Source organism: Aquila chrysaetos, chromosome 16 (assembly GCF_900496995.4).
Source record: "Aquila chrysaetos chrysaetos chromosome 16, bAquChr1.4, whole genome shotgun sequence".
Taxonomy (NCBI): Eukaryota; Metazoa; Chordata; class Aves; order Accipitriformes; family Accipitridae; genus Aquila; species Aquila chrysaetos.
The window spans coordinates 18362715-18387433 of NC_044019.1; the positions used below are offsets into that span (position 1 = coordinate 18362715).

Genomic DNA, 24719 nt, shown 5'->3' on the forward strand with positions numbered 1-24719 from the left:
CTCCCCGCCCTTGGCCCGAGCACGTCCGGGTCAGTCGGTGTTAGTGAGGGGAAGTGCGCGCGGGGCGGCCGTTGCGTGCTCGCGGCTCGGAGGACGGCGGCGGCATCGCCATCATGTCGCGGGGGTCTATCGAGATCCCTCTGCGGGACACCGATGAGGCGAGTCGGGGGCTGGGAGGCGGCGGCGCGGCCTGGTCCCGGGGTGGGGGAAGGAAGGAGTGCGCTGTTCGATGCGTGCCGGGGCGCGGGCGTTTGTCGCTTCCTCTGGTAATTTTGTCCCGGGCTCCAGGGGCAGTGTCGCTCCCTTCCCTGCGCGGAGTGAGTTGCTGGGGTCGCAGGTGTATCGCTTTGCGGAAAGAAACCCAGGGCTGCCTTCGCCGGTGCCCCTCGGTGGACGGTGTTAGCCCTCTGCTAGCCGTAACCTCCCTGCCCTTGCCTGGTGGGTTGCTGGTGAAGGAGAGCCGCTGGGAGCAGTCAGGCAGTCTGTGCGGGGTCCTTCCGGACCACACGTCTGTGAAGAAGGGGCAGCCTCTTCTCCCACTGTGTGTGCTTCGAGCACATACAAGCCTCAGGGGCGGAGACCCTGCTGGGAACAGGATCTGATCTTTAGTTCGTGCTTGTGGACGGTGGCTTGCTCCAGCTAAACTCCCTCCTTAGTTCGTTAGACGCTGCCTTTTCTGACTGCGCTGATTTGTAAACGGCATGCGCGTTCCTAAATCAGCATACAGACACAGGTTGGGCAGTGGGGTCCACTCTGTGAGGGTATTTCAGTGTGGGTTTAGAAATTTATTTAACTTTTCTTTAGTTGCGGTAGACTGTCAGAAGGCAAGGTTAAAAAGATTTAAGAGAAGTATGTGGAAACTTACAGGGTATTGTAAAGTTTGAAGTTAAATCATTCTACAGCAGATATTAAATTAATACTGTAGCTAAATAAGGCATTGAAACATACTGCTTGTAGGTTGAAAAATGTTTTTTGTGAACATAAATCCATACTCTAGCAAATTTCCATACAACTACCATTGAGTTTTGAAGTCTCACAAATGTACTTAGTTCTCTGTAGGTTACATGTTGGAGGGCTTTTTTTACTGTGACAGAAGTTTCTGTCTGAGGTGTCAGCATGAATAGTTGATCTTGGTGCTGCTGTTCACGTTCTTGCTAGGACTGCTTGAATCCCAAAGTTCTGAATTAATCACTAAAAAGTGCTATAAAATACTTTTTTTTTTTTTTTTTTTTAGTGGTCTTTTTTACTTCTGTATTTATTTGCTGTGTTGGTAGTATCTATTTCTCATTAATTGCTATTTTAGTTTGTAGATGAGGGTTGTCCAAATTCAAAAACATCATTATCCATCAAACAGAATGTACTGTGCAAGGCAAACTCAAACTAAAATTAACAATAGTAGCAGAAATATTTTTGCTGGTACTCTCAAGTTTTGCATAGTCGAAACTATAAGCCCTTATAAACTGGATTGCTTGAATCCAGTCTTCAGAGAAAGAGTCCCTGCATTGGTAATCAGGGTACAAGCCTGGGTACATTAACTGCACCTCTTCCTTGCTGTAAAATTAAATTGTAATGTAGATGACTGATATTAAAGGCAGCATGACTGAGTAGCAAGTGAACTAACAGGTAGTTAAATTGTGTTCCCAAACATCCCACCTTGGGACTATCTGTTCCTTTTTACTCATTTTCCACATCAGAAGAGTAGATCAACATGGGAAAATAGTAATTGCAAAATAATACTTGTGTGTTGAAAAGTTGTTGATGTCTTTGCTCATGATGACTATGGTTGTTAATATTCAGAAATTTAGTCTGTTCTTTATGATGTTTGCTACTTCAATAATCTCTTAATTTTCTTGGGCATAAAGATGACTTTACAAAATTTCAGGGCTCTGAGATAAGTCTTAGGTATTGATTCTCTGACACCTGGTTACTTGGAAGATTTTGACTGTATCCTAGATCTTTGTATTACCTGTAGGAGAAGTTTTATAAATTCTACAGTGTGCAGTCAAGTTGGTTATTAGCTGAACTGTAAAAATTCTAAGCCTGAAGTCTATAGTGAAAGAAGTTGAGTTAGCATCTCTGCTTATTTTCCCCAACTAATATCCAAAACATTGGGCTGTCTTTCCTCTGATATTTGTGAGAGACCATCACTTTTGTCTTGTACAGAATACAATACATTATCACTTCTTTCTTTGTCTGTAACCTTGTTTAAACACAAACAATTATTTACATTTTGTGCTCTGAAATGTCCAACTTCCTTTGAGCTCAGTGATAACATTGTTAATGCTTTGTGAAAAGAAAATCTCTATTGTTTGGTTCTAGGTTATTGAGCTTGACTTCGATCAGTTACCTGAGGGTGATGAAGTTATAAGTATACTGAAACAGGAACACACTCAACTGCACATATGGATTGCCTTAGCGGTTAGTAGATATACAAATTGTGTATTTGAATATTACATTCAGATAATCAAATAATGATTTCCACTTCCTTACTTTTATGACCAGGGATAACTGCATTCTGAACAGGAACTTAATGGGGTTGTTCAGTCACTGATTCTAGGCCAGATATTTCTGATTCGACATATGCATATTAAGATTTTAATTTAATCTTTTTTCATGAAACCATGCTGCTTGAGGCCTGCTTTCTAAATTGTTTTGGGTTTGGCACTTTTTTTTCCTCCTCAATCCATAGTTTTCCTTGTTTGTGCCTTTGATTATGCACTTCATATAAAAGGAGGGGGCAGTATCTGTACTGTGGAAAGCATGGTGAAATGTGCAAAAAGTCAAAGAAGTTCAGAGGAAAAACAGTTGATTCTTCACTTATAAATAGTTGTAAGACTTGTGTTTTAATGTAAAAATACTAAGTTGGGATGATAACAGAAAAATATTTGGTGGTATCGGAATGGCTTTGTCTGATTATCCCTACATTTATGTCTGATTTATCCCTACATCCTGGAAAAAGAATGTGTGTGACACCTAAAGCATCAACTTGATATGTTATGTACTTGCTGGGGTAGTTAAAACTGTATATTTTATAGCTGGAATACTACAAACAAGGAAAAACAGAAGATTTTGTGAAGCTGTTGGAAGCTGCACGCATAGATGGTAACTTGGACTATAGAGACCATGAAAAAGATCAGATGACATGTCTGGATACTCTGGCAGCATACTATGTACAGCAGGCTCGAAAGGAGAAGAACAAAGATAACAAGAAGGAGCTCATTACGCAAGCTACTTTGTTGTATACTATGGCTGACAAAATTATCATGTATGATCAGGTAAAACCAAAATCTGTTTAAAAAACCATATTTGTAAATTATTCAGAAATTGTAAAGAAAACAAGTATTGATTCACTAAAGGGAAGATGGAAACTGCTCAGGCTTTAACGTCTGTTAGTGTAGTACATGTAAGCAAAACTTGTAAGTATCTGAAATGTGTGCGGTGCCACCAGGAATAATTATCTCTAGCTTGGGACATCTGATAGAAGTATGTCAGTCAATTTTTGAGGCTTGGGAAGGAAGGATTGGTTGTTACTCTCTTGCTTGATAATATGTGAACTTTAGAAGTGGATGATAAAGACCCTTTTTGTTTTATTTTTCTTCCTGATGTAAGAGAAATAAATAAATTAATCGTAGAAAGCATTATAGCATAGCTGTTAATCTTTGTGTATTCTAATCTTCATATTTTACCAAGATAAATCTATTGGGGTTTTTGTGTTTTTTGTGGTTTTTTTTTTTTTTTTTCCTTATCTAGAATCACTTGTTGGGAAGAGCCTGCTTTTGTCTGCTTGAAGGTGATAAGATGGACCAAGCTGATGCACAATTCCACTTTGTGCTCAACCAGTCTCCAAATAATATTCCTGCCCTTCTTGGTATGAGTTTATGGGTATTTGTGTAAAAACCTGGTCTCTCCAGTTGAGTTTTGGAATGAATTATGTGCTTAAGAAGAGGTTGCATATGTGAGTAGAGAGAAAGAATGTGATAAAGAAGTGTGCACTTTTGACCAGAAATACGTGACAGAGATTACTTTAAACTTGGGAAGTATATGTAGGTGGAAGAGCTAGGAAAAAGTATAATGCTAGCTAGCATCTTCTGAGACCTGTGGGCATACATCCAGTCCAACTACTTATATGTCCCTGGTGATGCCAATGAAGATGTATACTTTGTCAAAGGTGAAGATACCAATAGTGGAGGGGTCAGCGGGCTGTAACTATTACAACTAATACCGAACAAATATTTTAATTTGTTCGCTAATTAATCTAGTCTTAGTAAGTGTCTTTCCTCTGGACCAGGAAAGAATTAAGTTTCTGCAGAAAACCATGAAAATGTAAATTTAATGTGTTCCCGTGTTTGACTTTTTTCACTTGACATCATCAAAGATAATAAAAGTTGTAGTTGTCTGAATTTTCAGTTAGTTTTTAACTGTAACTTTTGAAAATTGGCACAGCACAAGTTTAGCAAATAATACTTATGAGCTGATTTGTAATTGCTTTGTTTATGTTTCTGATTTATTCATAACTGGTATGTTCTGACAGGTAAAGCATGCATTTCTTTCAACAAGAAAGATTATAGAGGAGCCCTTGCCTACTACAAGAAAGCATTGCGTACCAATCCGGGTTGCCCAGGTAAGACAGAAAGTATTTGCTAGTGGAAGTATTTGCTGTGCTTGCAAACTAATTCAAGTCTTCCTAATTCAAATACCTATGGGCCTTTTTGTGATCTATATCTGTCAAAAAAAACCCAGCCCTCGTTATAGAGGAGTTCAGCTGTTTGATGACTTGAAGTGTTCCTTAACTGAAGAAAATTGTGTTTAAGAAAATACTTTTCATTTTTTTTTCTGATTATTACCTTTTTAAAGAGCTATTAGAAAATGAGAAGTTGCATGTAAGAGAAGTTAAAATCGTATGGGGAGAGGTGGAACTGTTCAAGACTGTTGCAGAACATTTCTGTGAGCTCTTGGAATAAGGGTTAAGAAAATGATGTGTTAACATGAATAATGAAACAAGACATGAAAAGTAAGATTCTACCCATAGTGCATGATGTGAGTTTTCCTGGTGTTGTATGATTTTAATTAATGCAAAAATCTGCTAAAGCTATCAGTACCAGCTGTAAGTGTGCATGTAATTTAGAGGTATTAGTTCAGGGTATTTGCATTAGGATCATAAATACTCTAAAGTCTCTTGAGAGATGTAGTATACATTGCCATAACCTATCTGAAAAATAATTTATTACAAAGTTGATGTGTATTCTGTAGTCTGGTTTAGCATAAGACTCATTGCTGCCAAAGTGGATTTAGAAATGCAAGCCTTACTTTTAAATAAACTTCTTTCATTCACTCCCTTTTTTCACACAGACACAGATTTGAAATTGCTGTATATAAATGTCTCTGTATTCTTAGTTCACAGGCAGTCTGAAAGGGCAATATGATATGAATTCTCTCTATTAGTTCATCTGTACGTGATCACGGAAGTTAGAGGATGATAAGCAGCATTTTGTTGGCAGTGAATCAGTTCATCATTTGAGGAGAAATGTCTAGCTAACTTGTTTATTCATCTATGTTTTCTGAGGGCCTACTAGTCTCAGGTGAACTTACCCTGCCTAAGAAATTTCCAGCCCTTTCATCTGGCAATTTTTTTAATGCCTTTCTCTATCACTTTTTTAATACATTTCCATAAAAACAATTTTATTTGTTTAGTATCGGTGTCTTTTGGAGATATAGACCAATGTTCTGGGGTGTATGAAGAAATGAAGTCTTACTAATCTGTTAAAGTTAGTTTTCCTGCCAAGTGTGGGAGGCTGCCTTTAAAAACAGCAAATTGTTAGATTGCTTCACAGGCTTTAAAGAAGTATTAAAAATTCTGCTTTCACTTTAGTTGATGTCCAGAATGTAACAAAGTCATAAAGTTGAAATTTTGTGATTCTGAATGGTGTCATCTTGTTCTCTAGCTGAGGTTCGGCTGGGTATGGGCCACTGCTTCGTGAAACTGAACAAGTTGGAAAAAGCTCGCTTAGCATTCAGCAGGGCTCTGGAGTTAAATTCAAAATGCGTAGGGGCTTTGGTTGGACTGGCTGTTCTGGAACTCAATAATAAAGAGGTGAGTCTGACTTAACAAGAATCCATACTCAGTTTACTTTCTTCTTATCTGAAAAAGCAGGCTTTTTATCCTTTGAAAGGTAGTCCAGTTTTTAAAAGGAGTAATAACTTTTGTGGTTAAATTGTTTCAAGTCTGTGTCGCTATTGAATGATGTTATAGATATGTACTTGTGATGGGAGCAACACATTCTGAGTAACTTCCTTCTATTGCTAAAAATCAACACTGTTGCTTATAGAGGTGTTAAGTACAGAAAACCAGTGCTAGCTATTTTAATTAAAATAATACAAAGCTATGGTGAGATGTGTGAATGCATGCCCAATCACTTAAAAAAACCCATAGTGCTGATTTCAAAATCTTACTTTAATGAACAGTACTTATAATATGTATAATAGCCAGCCTTACTTAGTCATTTGTGACTCTGTGAAGGTTGACTAAATCATTTTGTACTCAGGATGCTCTGAAAGTCCTCGAATACTTGGGAGACCTCACTTGCAATGGCAGCTCTATTCCAGAGCATCAGGAATTTTTTTTTTGAAAGAGCATCATGCTAACAGGAAAGTCAAGGTAAAAGACATAGTCCCAGGAGCTTAGTCCTGGACTTTAAGGAGCATAAGCTTTCAAACAAGTGTAAAAGTTGTATTCAGGCTACCTTGGCATGCATGCCAAGTGGTAAACCAAAAAGTAGACAAGAACAAATTTTAACTAGGCTGGTGAAACTACGATAAAGTGGTGATCCTACCTCACTAGATGTTGTATCGCTTGGAAAATATGTATGCTCATATAGCTTAATTGGGATCATAAGATCTGAGATGGTTAATCCATGCGAAGGAAGTTATCAGTGGAGGATGGGACCTTTAAGTGTTTAAAAAAATAATAAAATTGTTACATAATTGTATGTTGCTGAAATTTAGTGTTACACTATCTGTAAAACACGTAGCTCCCTAGAAAGATCTTTTGTTAGCACACAATGTCTGAAAATTACTTAGTTTACTATGTCATGGGAAAAAGAATAACTGTTAGGACTTCCATGAAGAATTCTGAAAGATGTGAGCATGAGAGTTTTCTTTCCTAAAACTACAGAGACAACCAAAAATGTTCTAAAGTCAAATTTTATTAAATAGTTCCATGGGCGAGAAACTAATGAAACCTGGTATCTTTCTTTTTTTTCTGAAGGTGTTTTGACTAAAGTCAAGGGATGAGTCCACTCATATTAAGCTTCAAAAAGCTGTGATAAAAAGCTGACGCATTCAAATAAGTTTTTTGTTCTTTGTAAGAAATGTATCATCTGTGATTTACTTCAAACTGTTTCCACAACTTGCACTGCAAAGTTAGTATAACATCAAGGAGTTGACATGGGGGAGGGAGAGCACTTTCTCTGGGGAAAAGATTCTCTCAGAGCTGCAAACTACTAATTGACATCTTTTCTGTGCTTAGATATTTCTAATGTTTCTCTCTCCTAGAAGATGTAATGATGTCAAATCAGGTTTGAGAGTACACTGTGTTCTTATTGAGGTCTGTCTTATCTCTAGTTTTCTTTAACGAAAGCGCTTAGGAGCTCTGAGACCTCTAGCCATCTATTGGCTATGATTGAAATTGGATATGAGACTCAAATTATTGGAGAACCCAGACATATACATAGTGTGCTTATAAAAAAAACCTCTTTGCCTTTGAAAATTAAACCAAGAAGGATTCAATATCTCCTAATCAAGGTATATTGTTATGCTAGGTTTGGAAAGATAATGCCTCTTCAAACTGAAATTAATGCTTTTTAGCTGCCTGTTGGACTTCATCTTATGTCTCAACTTATAAAACCTAATCTGTTCAATAAGATAGCTTTCTGCTGCTAATTATTGCAAAGTAAAGCACAGATGTTACATGATTACTAGATACCATTTTTGGTGTTTCTGTTCAGAAGTAAATACAGATTTAAGTTGATGTGCTTGTGATAGAGATCTCATGGATGTCCCAAATAAATAGCAATTATTTTATCAGTTATGGATTTGAACTTGTAGGTAAGTCAAATTTGTACCCATGGAAAACTTTCTTTAAACTGTAAAGAAAAGAGTAAGTTGATATAATGATATCCCTATGTAAACACAGCAAACTTTTACCATTTCTTTAATTAGAACTAAAGTTCTGGTAGCTCTTAATTCAACATTGGAAGTTCCTGTTTAGAATTTGAACAGGAGAATATTTTCATTTTGCTGTTGAATGAATTGTGTAAAATGTTGAAACCTAAACCAAACGGGAACTGGGGACACTGAACAGTAGAAGGAAGGCTATCGGGGTGTGAGTGTGAAATGTCAAAGGACACCAAGACTAAGTTGTTTTCTTTTTTTCCTAGAAAGTCCTGCTCTGCTTTTCACCATCCCTGTTTGGTGGCTTCATTTCCAGTTTTCCATCTGTATGCTGCAGGGAGATAAGCTAGTAGCTGAATTTACTCTTTTCTGTGAGCCCAGCAAGGTTTTGTGAGAGTTCCTGCAGCACCCTAGACTGAAGAATAGTTTTGAAGATGTTAATACGATATAGCTATTGAGATGCTGCTGATATCTGTCAATGTTTCATTTAGGCTGATTCCATCAAGAATGGTGTTCAACTCCTCTCTAGGGCTTACACAATTGATCCCAGTAATCCAATGGTGTTGAATCACTTGGCTAATCACTTCTTCTTCAAGAAGGTAAGAGGTCTGTGGAACTTTACAGTTAAATACTTGATAACCTCTGAACAGCAAGGATTCCGGTGTTAGATTCAATCTCATTTCATCAGGCTAGGTGATGCCTAATATGGAACTGTTAATCTAGATGGACAAGTTAAATTTTGTATAAACCTTTCTCAAGAAAGCCAAGAAAAGGTACACTGATTTCTTAAGTCAATGTCACCTTTGTGTCCTGAAGGTTGTTGTTTTGCTGTTGGTTTTTCTGCACCACCACCACACCCCCACCCCCCACACACACTAGAGAAAAGAACAGTAACCACTAAAACTATGTCTGTTGTTATTAATTTAGTTGGTGCTGTGGCTAAAGCTTTCCTCTATTTTCCAGCTGTCCTTGTTTAAATAATAAATCACTTGACCATAAATAATGTGAAGGCTTTTAAATTTCCTTTAACTTCTTTTTTTTCAGGACTATGGTAAAGTACAACACTTGGCTCTTCATGCTTTCCATAATACAGAAGTTGAAGCAATGCAGGCAGAGAGTTGTTATCAGCTGGCTAGGTCTTTTCATGTACAGGTGAGGCAGTTTTTTAAAGCCCTCTTTGAGATTACACTTAAAAAATCTGTGTTATAAATGTTCATACAAAGCTTATTTATGTAAACACTACCTGTTCTTTGTTTATTTCTTTTTAATTAGGAAGATTATGATCAAGCTTTCCAGTATTATTACCAGGCCACTCAGTTTGCCTCATCTTCTTTTGTACTTCCATTTTTTGGATTGGGTCAAATGTACATTTATCGAGGGGACAAAGAGAATGCATCACAGTGCTTTGAAAAAGTTTTGAAAGCCTATCCTAATAATTATGAGACTATGAAAATCCTTGGATCTCTTTATGCGGCTTCAGAAGACCAAGAGAAACGGGATATTGCAAAGGTGAGTTTTGCTTCTGCCAGCATCATACTTTTACATACAAGAGTAGAACTTGAAAATCAGACTTGAAATCAGACTGTACCTTAAGTTGCATAAAACTCAGGGTTACTTGGTTGTAGGTACAGAATATTTAATATTGGCTGTCATGAGGGATCCTCCTAACTGTGGAGAGTCATAGTGTGATGGGTTGACCCTAGCTGGATGCCAGGTGCCCACCAAAGCTGCTCTGTCACTCCCCCTCCTCAGCTGGACGGGGGAGAGAAAATAGAACAAAAGGTTCATGGATTGAGATAAGGACAGGGAGAGATGACTCAACCAATTACTGTCACAGGCAAAATAGACCCGACTTAGGGAAAATTAACTTAATTTATTGCCAATCAACCAGAGTAGGGTAATGAGAAATAAAACCAAATCTTAAAACACCTTCCCCCCACCCCTCCCTTCTTCTCAGGCTCAACTTCACTCCCGAATTCTCTACCTCCTCTCCTCCAGTGTGGTGTAGGGGGATGGGGAATGGGGATTTACGATCAGTTCATCACATGTCGTCTCTGCCGCTTCATCCTCCTCAGGGGCAGGACTCCTCACACTCTTCCCCTGCTCTAGCGTGGGATCCCTCCCACGGGAGACAGTCCTCCACAAGCTTCTACAATGTGGGTCCTTCCCACGGGCTGCAGTTCTTGACGAACTGCTCCAGCGTTGGTCCCCCGTGGGGTCACAAGTCCTGCCAGGAGCACAGTGCTCTAGCATGGGTGCCCCATGGGGTCACAAGTCCTGCCAGAAAAACCTGCTCTGTGGGCTCCTCTCTCCACAGATCCACAGGTCCTGCCAGGAGCCTGCTCCAGCATGGGCTTCCCACGGGGTCACAGCCTCCTTCAGGAACCCACCTGCTCCGGCGTGGGGTCCTCCATGGGCTGCAGGGGGCAGCCTGCCTCACCATGGTCTTCCCCATGGGCTGCAGGGGAATCTCTGCTCTGGCGCCCGGAGCACCTCCTCCCCCTCCTTCTTCACTGACCTTGGTGTCTGCAGCATTGTTTCTTGTGCGTGTTCTCACTCCTCTCTCCGTTTCTGTGCTGCCGCAACTTTTTTTTTTTTCCCTTCTTAAATAAGTTATCACAGAGGCGCTACCGCAGTTGCTGATGGGGTCGGCCTTGGCCAGTGGCAGGTCCTTCTTGGAGCCAGCTGGCATTGACTCTCTCGGACATAGTGAAGGCTTCTAGCAGCTTCTCCCAGAAGCCCCCTGCTACCAAAACCTTGCCACACAAACCCAATACACATAGCTTCTGGACAGAACTGAGACTCCTACTGGGTTCTGACTAAAGCAAGTCCAGGAATTTAGAGGACCCCTAGCCTCACATTTGTATTTGGTACTATGAAAAGGACAGAATTCTTCCCGTATGTGTTAAAAGCCTCTGAAGATGGTAAGTTAGCTAGTGATTTCCAGAAGACACTTGTCTTAGCCTATCTGGAAGGAACCCTTAAATGAAAGGGGTTTTAAATCAAATGTTGGGTAAGTAAATGCAAAACCTGTTAGACATCACTTTTCTAGCTTCTCATGTTGGTGTAATAGTTTCTGCTTCTCTAGGACTCTAAGCAGGTGTTACGTTCTACAGAAAAATACAATTATGAAGGAAGGAAACTAATGCCATTTTATGGTGACCAAATTGTGCAGATGTTTAGGATGTTTTATTTTGCAGTACAGTATAGCTTTCTAGTGTTAAGGTTAATACCTTCACTCTTTGATTTTATTTATATATTTTTTTTAAACAGTGTGTGTCCTCAAAGAGGCTTAATTATTTTCTGCTCTTTTTCAGGGGCATCTGAAGAAAGTCACAGAACAATATCCTGATGATGTAGAGGCATGGATTGAGCTAGCCCAAATTCTAGAACAGACTGATATACAGGTATTATTAATATACACTTGGTGAATTACGTGTGTACTTTTCATAAGAGCATATAGAGCTCATTCTCTTACTTCTTTCATCCACTTTCTCTTTCTTTGTAAAGGGTGCACTGTCAGCCTACGGTACAGCCACACGCATTCTGCAAGAGAAAGTACAGGCTGATGTCCCACCAGAGATTTTGAATAACGTGGGTGCCCTGCACTTCAGGCTGGGAAACCTAGGAGAAGCAAAGGTATGTAATTACTCAAAGTTTGAATTGAGTTTCTTGATCACCCAGAAGTTTTCCTTTAAGAATATTCTGGAGTGCTTTATTCCTTTTTTCTTTTTATACTTTAGAAATATTTTTTGGCATCACTGGATCGTGCAAAAGCAGAAGCTGAACATGATGAGCATTATTACAATGCTATCTCTGTAACAACGTCCTATAACCTTGCCAGACTATATGAGGCGATGTGTGAATTTCATGAAGCGGAAAAGCTCTATAAAAACATTTTAAGAGAACATCCTAATTACGTTGATTGTAAGAAACATTTGGTATTTTAGTTCCACAGTCCTCCTTATAATACCAAAAATCTTCCCGTTTACAGTGTTTTCTGGTCTCCTTATATCTCTCTTCACTTCTTTTCATAGTAGTTTTGGGGCCTGCTTACCTACCTGCTATTTTCCCTACTTTTTTTTTTTTTTTTATTAAGGCCTGCATCATCCTTATAGTCCAATCTCCAGCTTTAAGCCTTCTAATTATTGGTAAATCATACTGTACTAAAAAATCTAGCAAAATTAACTTATGTAGACTTGCATGCCTTTGCTCCCTTGCTCTCCACTCCCACCAAAGCTTAAGCACCTCAGCATTTGGGTGCAATCAAGGCCATCCACTTGATATGCCCAGGCTCTGCAGCTCTATGTGGGTGGAAATAGACACCCTTTGGGAGAATCACTTTATCTTGGGTCTTGGCCTTCCTCCAGGGAAGAAGGGCTGTTGAGGGTGTTAGCACAGCTTCTATGGCACATCCTGTTTTTTCTCCTCACTCTGCTCTTCCTCTTGCCCCTAAGTAGCTGACCTGTGATATTTGCTGCAAAGGCGAGGTGGTAGCCCTTGCTCAGCAAACTGCAGTACACAGCATGCCCCAGCCTAATCTATAGCCTTTTCCCTGCTTGTTTTCCGTTGTCACCTGCTAACTGATACTTTTCCCAAAGCGTGCAGAGACGGGAGAGCTGTTTAAAGTGGAGGGAGAACTATGTAACTGATGTATCCTTCTTTCTTTGAGGTTTCTCAATTGTCTTTAACTTATGAAACCAATTAAAAACATTTACATTACTTTAACTGTTAGAAATCTGCAATTCTGTATCACCATTGTGGACAGACATTCCTCTTCACATGGTGTGTCTCACTGTGAATAGAATATGAAAGGTGTCTTAATGTTTGCTGTCCTTAGCAGATCAAGAAAAAGATTGCTTTTGAAATTCATGCATGGCCAATATTTTCTTTGTTTGAGATGACTTTAACCTGTTTCCTGATTTTTTAATTTTATTGTATTTTCTATTTTTATTCTTAGGCTACTTGCGCTTGGGAGCTATGGCTAGGGATAAAGGAAATTTTTATGAGGCTTCTGATTGGTTTAAAGAAGCACTTCAGATAAATCAGGTTTGTAAACCAAGTTAAAACACTTGAAATACTACCTTAACTTAAAATTTTATTTTCCTTTTGTTGCATTTTTATTTTCTTTGTTCAGATAAACTAGGTGAAGAAGAGAGAACTACTGTAATCTGCTCTCTGTGTGTTTTGTTTGTTGGGTTTTTTTTAATATGGAATTCTATTTAAGAAAAACAGCATTTTATACTTGGAAAAAGTAACCTTGCAAGGGAAAATGATGCTTTTGCAACTTACAGTGATTTTTTTATTTAGGACCATCCAGATGCTTGGTCTCTGATTGGTAATCTTCATTTGGCTAAACAAGAGTGGGGTCCAGGACAGAAGAAATTTGAAAGAATATTGAAACAGCCCTCCACACAAAATGATACTTATTCCATGCTGGCTCTTGGCAATGTCTGGCTGCAGACTCTGCATCAACCCACAAGAGACAGAGAAAAGGTAATGGGCGTCTGTCTGCCCTGTGTGTGTTTTATTTATTTAATTTTTGTATGCTCTTAGTTACTCAAAGCCTTTTCTTGATGCCTATTTGGCATCTTGTAGTCCATAAAACTTATGGGTAGATCTTTTAATACCCCATTATGGAAATGAGTGATCAATTGAGATACTTCTTTCTGCAGGAGAAGCGTCATCAAGACCGTGCATTAGCGATCTACAAGCAAGTACTCAGAAATGACCCAAAGAATTTGTATGCTGCTAATGGCATAGGTGAATATTAGACTCTAATTTTCCTTGAGAGGTGATGATATTCTTATGTTTCATGCTTTAATATAGAATTGTTTTTGCAGGGCCTGAACGCTATGTAGTAGAGCATAGGAAAGAATAGCTTTCATATGGTAGCTTTGTCACTTAGTTTTTAATGGGGAACTTTATTCAGGCAATACTTTGTTTTCTTTGGTAGGAGTGCATAGTACATCAACCTGGAAGCTTACACTGTGCATATTACTTTCCCCTTAGGAGCTGTCTTGGCGCATAAAGGATATTTCCGTGAAGCTCGTGATGTTTTTGCCCAAGTGAGAGAGGCAACAGCAGATATCAGTGATGTGTGGCTAAATTTGGCACATATCTACGTAGAACAGAAACAGTACATCAGTGCTGTGCAGATGGTAACATCTCTAAATTGAACTGCATAATATGTTGGGTTAGATGACTTCTGGATGTTTCTCTGCTGTCATAGCAACTGTGAAAGTTTCTGAATAATATTTTAACAAGTTATAGGTCTATTTCTAGCATGAGGTTGGCTGTCAAGTCTAGATTTAAAAACAAACTGCCAAATGTGGCTAAGGGGTAACAAAGCACCTACCAACTTGTACACTTGGTTTTTTTGGTAGCAGAGTTAAAACAAAATTGGGTCAGAATTTTGGTCTCGGAATTAATTTTTAGTCAGAGGGGTTTCAGTCATTGTAGTTGCTCTGTGATTTACATTCAGATGTTACTGAAGTAAGTAAATGCAATTTGCTGCTGAGATTTTTTTTTAATAGCAACACTTCCTATTTTTGTTCTTGCAAATGATTTCATAAATAACAATCAGAGCTGTCTGACAAGCTGACTGTGCCGTGATTTCTTTCACCACAGTTAACATTACAAGGTAATTCATGTTAGAAGAAACCTGTTGAGGTCATCTAGTTCAACCTGCTCAAGCAAGCTACCTTCCAAGTAACCTATTCTAACTAAACTGACTCAGTTGATCAAAAGCATACAAGTAAGCTAAAAACAAAGTGGATGTTGGACAGAAGCTCAGAACAAACATGTTTCATTAAGACTGAGTCCACAGTGAGGATCTAAAATACTTAGTTCAGAGCTATCCTGAAGCTTTTTGTGATGGTTATAAGGAAGAGATACTGGGTCTTTCTTACCTGGTCAAGACCTCAGTAGTTGCTATCCTCCAGGGAACTACTGTTACAAAGCTTTGGTAACATGATCAGATTCATTCTGTTGTGTTTGAATGGGGTTTGTTGTCTTTTTAACACCTTACCTGTTTTTATTGACAAAAAGCCTAATGGAAATCTAATTTTAGCAATTGTTAAAGCAGTGAATTACAATGGGAAAACGGGTATCGTTTTCACCTTTTGATTTGTCAGAAAAATATTGTACTCATTTGCTAATATATTTTAAGTAAAGCTGTTAGTAGAAATGTGTTTATTTACTGAGGTGCTTTATTGTTCCCTGGGTTCTGCTATGCAGTCAGTACAAGCCGCAGTCTGAAACACGCAATATTGGACTCAAAGGGAGATGAATTGAATTTAATAGCCTAGCCTACTGCAGCCACAGCAATTATTCTAGTGAGTTCTCTACCATAAAGCATACAAATCTGAGAAAGACTTAAGCTAAATACAAAATCTTTTGACTAAAGGTGAGTGAAAATTGGGCACTCACAGCACAGTGTGATCCAAGAGTAGTGAGTTCAGGCATTACAGATCAGGGCAGTTTCTGTATTTGAGCTGGAAATAAAAATTATTTTGTATTTCTCACTATTTTGGGGGTTTAGAAAGGGTGAATGATTCCCTGAGAAAAGAGTACGTCAAACAAAAGGCGCTGGTTACTCCAAAGACTAAGTTTCATAACTGTTTGAAGCTTTAATTCTAGACCCACAAAACCTACAGTAACAAGTCTTCTTTTACACTTTAGAACAGCTAGATATCCCTTGGTATGCCAAGTTATTCAGCTAGGTGGACAGAACAAATTTGACATTACCTGAAAGGTGTGGATTTTTTTTTTTTAAACTAGTTGCATCAGATATGTGGAATTACTACATAAAATATATTTCAGCTTGTAAAATATCTTGTATGAATAAAGAAAATAGATTCCCCCCCAGCTCTCCCCCATACTGCAGAGAATAATTGAGTGCTCCTAAAATGAGTCATGTTTGTTGGACTTTGTTACAATAGATGGTACTTGCAAAGTATTCTATTGTATTTTAAGACCTACAGAGCCTCCTGGACTGCTGCCAGTTTCCAGAAAAATCAGGTACTTGCTATGTAATAGCAGAAAGAATTTTCTGATCAGTGAAAAGGAGGCATCCATGTAGCATGACACACTTCTTTAAAAAACAGAAGGCATATCAGCAGTAATGTTTTTTAGGAATAGAAACATTTGCTGGAGTTAGCTAGCCAAAATAACTAACCATTGTCACCTCTTAATTTGATTTTTTTTTTTTTTTTTTTTTTTTTTTTTTCAGTATGAAAACTGCCTCAGAAAGTTCTATAAGCATCAAAATACTGAAGTATTGTTATATTTGGCCCGGGCACTCTTCAAATGTGGCAAATTACAGGAATGCAAACAAACTTTGTTAAAGGTATGAATATAAAACATCATATATCACAGAATAAAATTACTGTAAGTTGATGCATGTTTGTGTCTCTTTAAATTCAGTAGTCTGAAATAATAGTGCTTATTCTCTGTATGTCACTTCAGTATACCTCTGTATCACGTAGCATACCTTAAAAACATGCTTATTATTTACAGGCCAGGCATGTAGCGCCAAGTGATACAGTCCTTATGTTTAATGTGGCTTTAGTGCTACAAAGACTAGCTACCTCTGTCCTGAAAGATGAAAAAAGCAATCTAAAGGAGGTGCTTAACGCTGTGAAAGAATTGGAGCTAGCCCACAGGTAAAGATGACTTATTTCTACTCATTATAATCTGTTTTGTTGTTCCCTTAGAGTAAATTTGCAGTATAGCTCACAAATCTGGTTAGAAGACCAATCATATCCTATGAAGCACTGAATATAATTCTAGAGTTTCTAGTAGGAAAACAAAGATTGGGCCTGACAAAACTACATATTCAGTCTTTGCTCCAGAGCCAGTTTTGTTTGGCCAGGTGGCCAATAGTATTTCTCAAAGGGTTTTGTATTACTATGACCAAGACACACTTCTTCCTGGAAGAGCATAGTTGAAAAAAATGTTGAAAATTATTCTACAAATTTAATACTTTTTTGGATTATTTCTTTCAAAACAACTTAAAAGGCTTAAAAGCAAATCTATTTATATTATATAAGCATAGTTAATGACTGGTAGTCCTTGAAAACCAATTTCGCCCTACTGTTGGCAAGTAAAGCCTAAGTACCCTAATGGCTTAAGAACAGAAGCAGTTTCTTAACTGTGTTTGAGATCTTTTAGTTCTCTTTAAAAAAAAAAAAAAAATCTGGGCAGAAAACAGTGTGATTAATCTCATCCAGTTGTCACCATCTTTGAACAGAAATCTTTCAGCCATTTATTCTGCTCCTAGGTATTGCTGGTGTAGCTGGTGCTTGCTTTATGCATTCCTAGCTCTGCTGTTATGTTGAGGATGGATGTTGCCTTTCAGTAATTTTGTCAACTAAAGCAAGCCTTTCATACTAGCAAGCATTTCACAATTGGAGTGCTTTACGTAATGCAAACTAAACATTTGAACACAAATTCTAATTTACGTTAACTAAAAATTCAGATATCTATCACACTTTAGAAAATATTTTCCATAATCTGAAACTTGAGCAAGGAATTACTTTCTTCATGTGCACGAGAATTTGAGTTCAGTCTAGCGCACTTCATTTAAAATGTCTCTGATGGAGTATGGGAAGAAACTGTAGCAACCTTGAAAGTTAGAAAGTTGTTTTCCTTTAAATGAATTGGAGAAGCTGTTATCGAAACTCCGATCATCATAGCTTACCCATTTACTTGAAGGTTTGTTGTATTTGCAAGGGCCTGTCAACTAGGTTTAAAGAGGCTTTTCTGGAAGGATTTTTAAAAAATAAGTTTTCCTTCCTTATGCTGGTTTCAGGCACTTAAACTGTGTCAGATAAGGAATAAATCTACTGGGGTCAGCAATGTACTTATTGCTAGGAGCCAGTAAATGAAATCTTAGAACTCTCTTTAGAATTTTCTGAGTTTTTGTTCTGCTCTAGAGTGGTTTTAGAAAGTTTAAATTTGGAGAACTCTGAATGTACTTTTATGCTGTTGTATTAGGAGGGGCTGCACACAGAGAAAATTGGTGAAGTTTCCTCATCTGTTGAGTTGTATAGGATTGTAATTCAGGAGGAAATGCTCTGTTTTAAGGCAAAATTATAATAAATATGTAAGTAATGCCATATTTGCTTAGTTTGTTGTTTTTTTCCTCCAGGTACTTCAGTTATTTGAGTAAAGTAGGTGATAAGATGAGGTTTGACTTGGCACTTGCTGCTACTGAAGCCAGGTAAAAAAAGCCAAACAACCAAAACCACAAACAAATCCTTCATTCAGATACCAAGTAGAATATTTTTGTCTTGTTTTTTCATACTAAAACTGGATTCCAAAATTTCAACTGACAATGTCTTAGAACAGCAGAAATACAAGTGAAGGGTTACTCTCTGTTACTGTTTCATTCTTTTCCTGCCCTTGCTTTCTAACATTTTTTTGTGTAGTCTAAAACTCTCAACATGTGGTGTCTGCCATTAGCTGGAACCTGCAAAACTTCAGCTGTTTTAATGGTAAATTTTCCATCAGTGAGAGTGCAGTGACACTTGTTTAAACATCTCTAGCTCTCACTGTTTTGACTTTAAACATAATCCAACAGGTTTGCTTTCATGGAGGTTTTTTGAGGTAGTTCATGGGTGAATAGCATGGGTCAGTTATGGAAATATGAAAAACTTCTGTTTTGCAGAGTCTAGTCTGCTTTAATTTTTGTTCAGGGTAATGAGCTTGTACACAAGCCTATTCGAATCAGTTTCCTTGTAAGCTTATTTCTCAGGTTTTCACTCAGTATGTCCTGTGTTTCATTTATGGCACGTTCTTCTAAGATTTTTGTAGCCATATACAAGTAACGTCCGTTGGCCATCATGCACTGTACATCTTAAATGTATGGTTAAAGCACTTTGTACACAGAAAATTTTAATATTAAAAGAAATGTCATTGTAACATTAGCTAAGAGGGTATTGAAAGTGCCTTGCTTTAGTTTTTCATGAGACTTGAACGCTTCATGCAACCTTAACTCTTACACAACTGGGTTTTTTAAGATAGAATTTGTACCTACCTTTCTGATTAGGTTTGCTAGTATGTTGTGATTAAATACAAGTTCTTATTAACCATACTTCTGAAGCTGTCCAAATTAGTTGGGATGATTGTTTGTATGTTTGTGTGGGGTTTTTTGTATATGAATTGGCTACATTTTAAGTGTGAAGCAATATGTTCTGAAATTGTATACTGCAAGATAAATAAGCTTACTAGAAAGTGACTTAGTTTACTCAAAAATCTGTACTACTCTACTCTTCTATTGTGCTATTTCAAGTAGCTTTTTTTTCCTTTGTCGGTGATATGAACATAGTGTGATGCATGCCCTTTATAAAACTGTTTGTTCTTGTAGTATGTGTCTGCCACCTTCCTTTACTTGAAAACATTGCATGTTACAGGCAGTGCTCTGACTTACTGAGTCAAGCCCAGTATCATGTGGCTCGGGCACGCAAGCAGGATGAAGAAGAGAGGGAGCTGCGTGCAAAGCAAGAGCAAGAAAAGGAGCTGCTTCGCCAAAAACTACTTAAAGAACAGGTTTTATTCTGTTACATTCTGTATACTACATTTTTTAAAAAGTATACTTTATTTTTAAAAAGTATACATACCAACAATATATATGCTCCTGTTGCTCTGTGGTGGTACCTGGTGTTACTAATAAAACATCTAGTAGCTATTTTTCTTAGTTATAGTAAGTGCTAGCAGATGTTATAGGTAACAGGTGATACTCATTCTTTCTTCCATATAGCCTCAGAAATAGATTTTTTTTTTTTAATTTTGTTTTGATAATGAAATCAAATTGGTGGCCCAGAAGGTCTGCCATCAAATTTCTGTACTGACAGGCTGGATGAGGAAGCACTTGGTGCAACAGTTCTTTTGGACTTTCGCCTACTCTAGCATAGGTTTGTAGAATTATTTTTTTTTTCTTTTTTTTTTTCCCATGTGGACCTTCTGCTATGACATAGACTATCAAAAGTAAATTTTCCTGTTTCTCACCAGCAAATAATTTATACGCCTGTGATTATAATCACTGTGATGCTGCAAATACAATAGTAACGGTTAATTTTCTCTCTGTTTCAGGAAGAGAAGCGTCTAAGAGAAAAAGAAGAACAGAAGAAACTTCTGGAACAAAGAGCTCAATATGTGGAGAAAACCAAGAATATTCTGATGTTCACTGGTGAAGTAGAAGGATCAAAAGAAAAGAAACGTGGTGGTGGTGGAGGCAGGGTAGAACAGAATTTTTTTTTAATCTCCATTTTCCCCTTTTGATACATGGTCTCTTGCAGTAGTCCAGGTTTTTAATTTCAAGCTCCTAGGCTCCACAGAGTGAAATTGCACAGGTTTAATACCCAAATGTAAAAATTGGAAGATAATACTTAAAAGTTCCAAGCACGGTGGCATTGCCAAAATCTGTTCTATTCAAGCTGTGAAAATAACAGAAGAAGATTATTTTATTACGTGCAAATTTGGAATCACTTTCTAAATTATATCAGTCTAGAGGTTATGGGAAGGTTGGCACAAGAAGGTCTGTATTTTCATATCTTTGAAAATGTCTTCAGATAAAGTTTCTATTATGAATTGTTTTCTGATAGGTTTTTAATTAGAAGGTGAATAATAGCCTATATTGTGGGGCTTTTATTTATTGCAGCGTTCCAAAAAAGGAGCAGGGGAATTTGATGAGTTTGTCAATGATGACAGTGATGAAGATCTGCCCATGTCTAGAAAGAAAAAGAAGAGGAAGGGCAGTGGTAGTGAACAAGATGGGGAAGAAGAGGAGGGTGAGAGAAAGAAGAAGAAGAGGAGGAGGTAACTGATCCTTTAATGTTAGACTTCCCTGAGAAATAGTATGGCTTTTAAGTATATTCTTCTGCAGTCTTTCATAACGGTTTAAAAAAATGAGCCGTTGTCAAGAGGTCACATGATTAATTTTTATTTACACATGCACATTATAAGACTTAAACAGCCACTCTGCAAAAGAAGTATGAGTTGCACTTGATAAACCGGACATTTCTTGAGACTGCTATTTTTGCACGTGTTAAGTTTTTTTTTTTTGTGTTGTTATGCTTTACATAATATAAAATATGTTTCTGTTTAAGACCCCAGAAGGCAGATGAGGGGAGTGATGATGAAGAGCATGAAAATGGTCCAAGACCTAAAAAAAGACGTCCACCCAAAGCAGAGAAAAAGAAGGCTGTAAGTTAAACCCCGAATAACTGCATCACTTTCTAAATATGCATTTGGAATTCAGCGTTACCCTAGTGGAGATATTTATTAATGTTGAAAATTACAACAAAACTTCTTGTAGCAAACTGCCTTTGAGCTTATTTTTATCCTCCCCTGTTGCTATTGCTGCTTCAAGGATGAAAGGATATTTCCCAAGCCATCTAGAATTAAGTGATAGTAAATGGAAATTTTTTTTAAAAGCATGTCTGGTTTTCTGAATATGTTTCTACAGTTGGGCACTATGCTTTAACCAGCCACATGAACAAGCAACCTTTTTTTTTTTTTTTTTTTTTTTTTCCGTCACCCTGTACAGCCCAAACCAGAACGTCTGCCTCCTTCAATGAAAGGAAAGATCAAATCAAAAGCCATCATTTCATCAAGTGACGATTCCTCTGATGAGGATAAACTCAAAATTGCTGATGATGGGTAAGAACCTTAATTAACTTTGTATGTGCTAAAGTTTCAAAGCATGCTTTCAAGAGAAACTGCAGTGTTAATAATAATGAGATAATGCGAAGATAATGAGAAGCCTTCCATTGTACTCACAACATCACTTTCCAGTGCAAATTAATTCCACTCATTCTTCTCATTCTGATAGCGCTAGCATTACTCGACTCCTGGTGTCTCATTTTATTTTTAAGCTAAGGATAGCATCTTTTAATACTCATTTTTGTTTTCTTTTCCCTACAGACATGCTAGGAATAGCAACAGTGATTCAGATGACGGGGAGCATCAGCACAGTAAACGCATTGTTTCTGATAGTGATTCTGATAACAGAAACAAATCCGGTAGCGAGGCAGGTAGTCCAAGGAGGTCCAGTGTCCACCCATCTGAGGAAGATTCTGATAGCGACAGGTCGGCTAGAAAAAGGAGACGGTCAGATTCGGAGCAGTCTGACAATGAGTCTGTACAGTCGGGGAGAAGTCGTTCTGGTGGTTCAGAAAACGAATCTCGCCCAGCTTCTCGCAGTGCTGATTCAGACAGAGATTCTGAGAGAGGATCTGACAACGAGGGTTCTGGCAGAGGATCTGGTAATGAATCTGAACCAGAAGGATCCAATGATGAGGGGTCTGAAGGTGGTTCAGATGACAGTGATTAGATCTAAATTGCAGACCCTCTTTTTAAAAAGTTCATGTAAATATGTTTCAGTTATAGGGAAAATCCAATTTTTATATTTGAAAACTGTGATTTAAAAAAAACCCTTAATGTTTTAGTAAACTGTTGTGAGACCTTCCTGTGATTCTTTCTATTAGCAACTAGTGGATGTTTCTCTAAGTTGGCTTATGGTGTATTCTTAAATTGAAACTGCTGTAGAGGAAGAACAGAATCCCTGTACTATAATCAGCACACCAAGGATGGAATGCATGTAAAACCTATGGAACATAAAATCTCTGTTTAGGTGGTTCCAGTGTGGCTAAAACTGTGTGTTCTTATACATGCATAGATGGATCTTAAAATCCTACCAAATGGAACAAAGAGCTGTGGATATTTATCTTTTTCCTCATTCTGAATAAAGGTCAGTAGGGAGGTTTTTCTTACTTTCTATTAAAGAATACATTTGCCATGATGCAGCTCCTTATGTTTCCAAGAGTTTGTTCTTTTACTTCTGTTTTTGTGTTGAATCAGTTGAAAAGATGCAGATATTAAAGAAATTTTATAAAGTAGACATAGATGAAATATTTAAATTGGCAAGTTAAAAAAAAAAAAGTTTAGAGAACTCCATATTACTTAAGAAAGGTAAAGTTGCCAGTGTCACAATAAAATGTTCCTGCTTATTTGCTTGGAGTGATTTATTTTACCCCTTACAAGGTATAAGCAGAAAACCTGAAAATGTTAAATTTGACAAAGGAATCTGTTTTGAGAAAGTAGTCTTAACATTATTTTAGCTTAAGTACATGGATTTTTGGAATTAAGTCCTTTCATATAATGTGTTCAGGAACAACAATGAAAAATTGCTGTGTTGTAAAGTGAATCTGATTTCTCCCTGCAGTTCTAAAAAAAAAAAAAAAATCGGTATTTTGCACCAGTCAAAACCAATTCTTCTTCCTAACTTTTTTCATTGGGCATCAAGTTCTATGTTGAGCATTTGCTAAGAGAAAATTATGTAGATCTGGATAGTGTATTACTACTGTTTTTAATAGACTGTATAGCCTAAATTATGTTGCTTTGTTTTTAGAAGGTCTGAATCGTCACTACTGATAATTCACTTCAAGTACTAACAGAAAGTTAAGTTTCCCATGCTGCTATTTCTGGTTTGCTGTTCTTATTGTGTATGGTTGGTTTTTTTCATGTGTTTATGGGCTGTTGGTAACCATAGCAGACGAAGCAGAATGTAGAACAGTTGAGATCTCTTTTTGTTCCTCAGTTTGGTATCAAGTTTCTATATGTGGTCTTACCTAAAACTTACATGCTTGGTAACATTCAGAGTAGAAGAACAGCTATCATGTTTATTGGATTAGAGCAAAACTGAATCTTAACTCGGTCTTCTTGTTGATACAGTCACTTAGGTGGAAGATTTGCGACAGTCCAAGACTGGAAGCTAGATAGCTTTGAAAACATGCGCTTGAAGAAAATTTGTGGCCCTTGTGGGAAATGATTCTCCTGTCGAGAGAATCATGACCCAGGTGCTCACCTCTCAGAATCACAAGGAAGCAGTGCATAGATGAGGTATGTGCCCTTGATGTCACACTGCTTCACTTAGGAAGCTATGAAGTGTGAGACAAGTGCAACTAAGGAAAACTAATACATGCAAGGTGAAACAAATGGAGCACTGATAGAAATGGCAAGTATGAGAGTAACCAGCTTTTAGCAATAGGAAGGAAAATGTACAGCACTTACTGTGGATCTTAGAAACTTTTTTCTGCCTCAAATACATCTCTACTATCATAGCCTTCTCTATCATGTTATTAATTGTATCTTAGTAATGAAAGGTCTAAAAGTCTTGGTTTGGTGCTGTATGTAGCAAAACAAATTTTCTGTAGGTAAAAGCTCTACATGAAGTGCTGAGTGGGTCTTCAGATGTAACAGCCAGTTGGAGAGAAATATTTTCAGTAAGTGCAAAATAAAAGGGGTTTCCATATATCTATTGTCTGAGGAGTAAGTGCATTTTTTGAGCTTTCCACAGTCAGAAAGGAGGCTTGTAAGAAGAGGTTATGACTTGAAAGGGCTTGAAATGCATGATACAAAAGAGGGCAATCAGCAGAGAAAGAAAGGGGATGGGATGCCTTTGCTTCTCTCTTCCCCTGCTTTTGCTGAGCAAAAGGAAAAAAAAAAAGAAACAGGAGTCAACTTTTCTTTTTATTTCCCTTTGA

General features: G+C 37.7%; 1 protein-coding gene across 1 annotated transcript; it reads left to right on the forward strand.

Annotated features, from left to right (window-relative positions):
* The first annotated feature begins 8 nt into the window (after positions 1–8).
* On the forward strand, positions 9–23183 carry CTR9 (CTR9 homolog, Paf1/RNA polymerase II complex component). Its single transcript, XM_030039338.2, has 25 exons — positions 9–158; positions 2320–2418; positions 3036–3275; positions 3751–3868; positions 4532–4621; positions 5943–6091; positions 8661–8768; positions 9214–9321; positions 9442–9678; positions 11487–11576; positions 11680–11808; positions 11913–12096; positions 13130–13218; positions 13480–13665; positions 13845–13932; positions 14182–14330; positions 16403–16519; positions 16690–16835; positions 18323–18394; positions 19587–19722; positions 20266–20412; positions 20834–20991; positions 21282–21378; positions 21722–21834; positions 22099–23183. Exons 1-25 carry the CDS (start codon positions 114–116, stop codon positions 22505–22507), a joined length of 3504 nt encoding a protein of 1167 aa, XP_029895198.1. The 5' UTR covers positions 9–113; the 3' UTR covers positions 22508–23183.
* The last annotated feature ends 1536 nt before the right edge of the window (positions 23184–24719 follow it).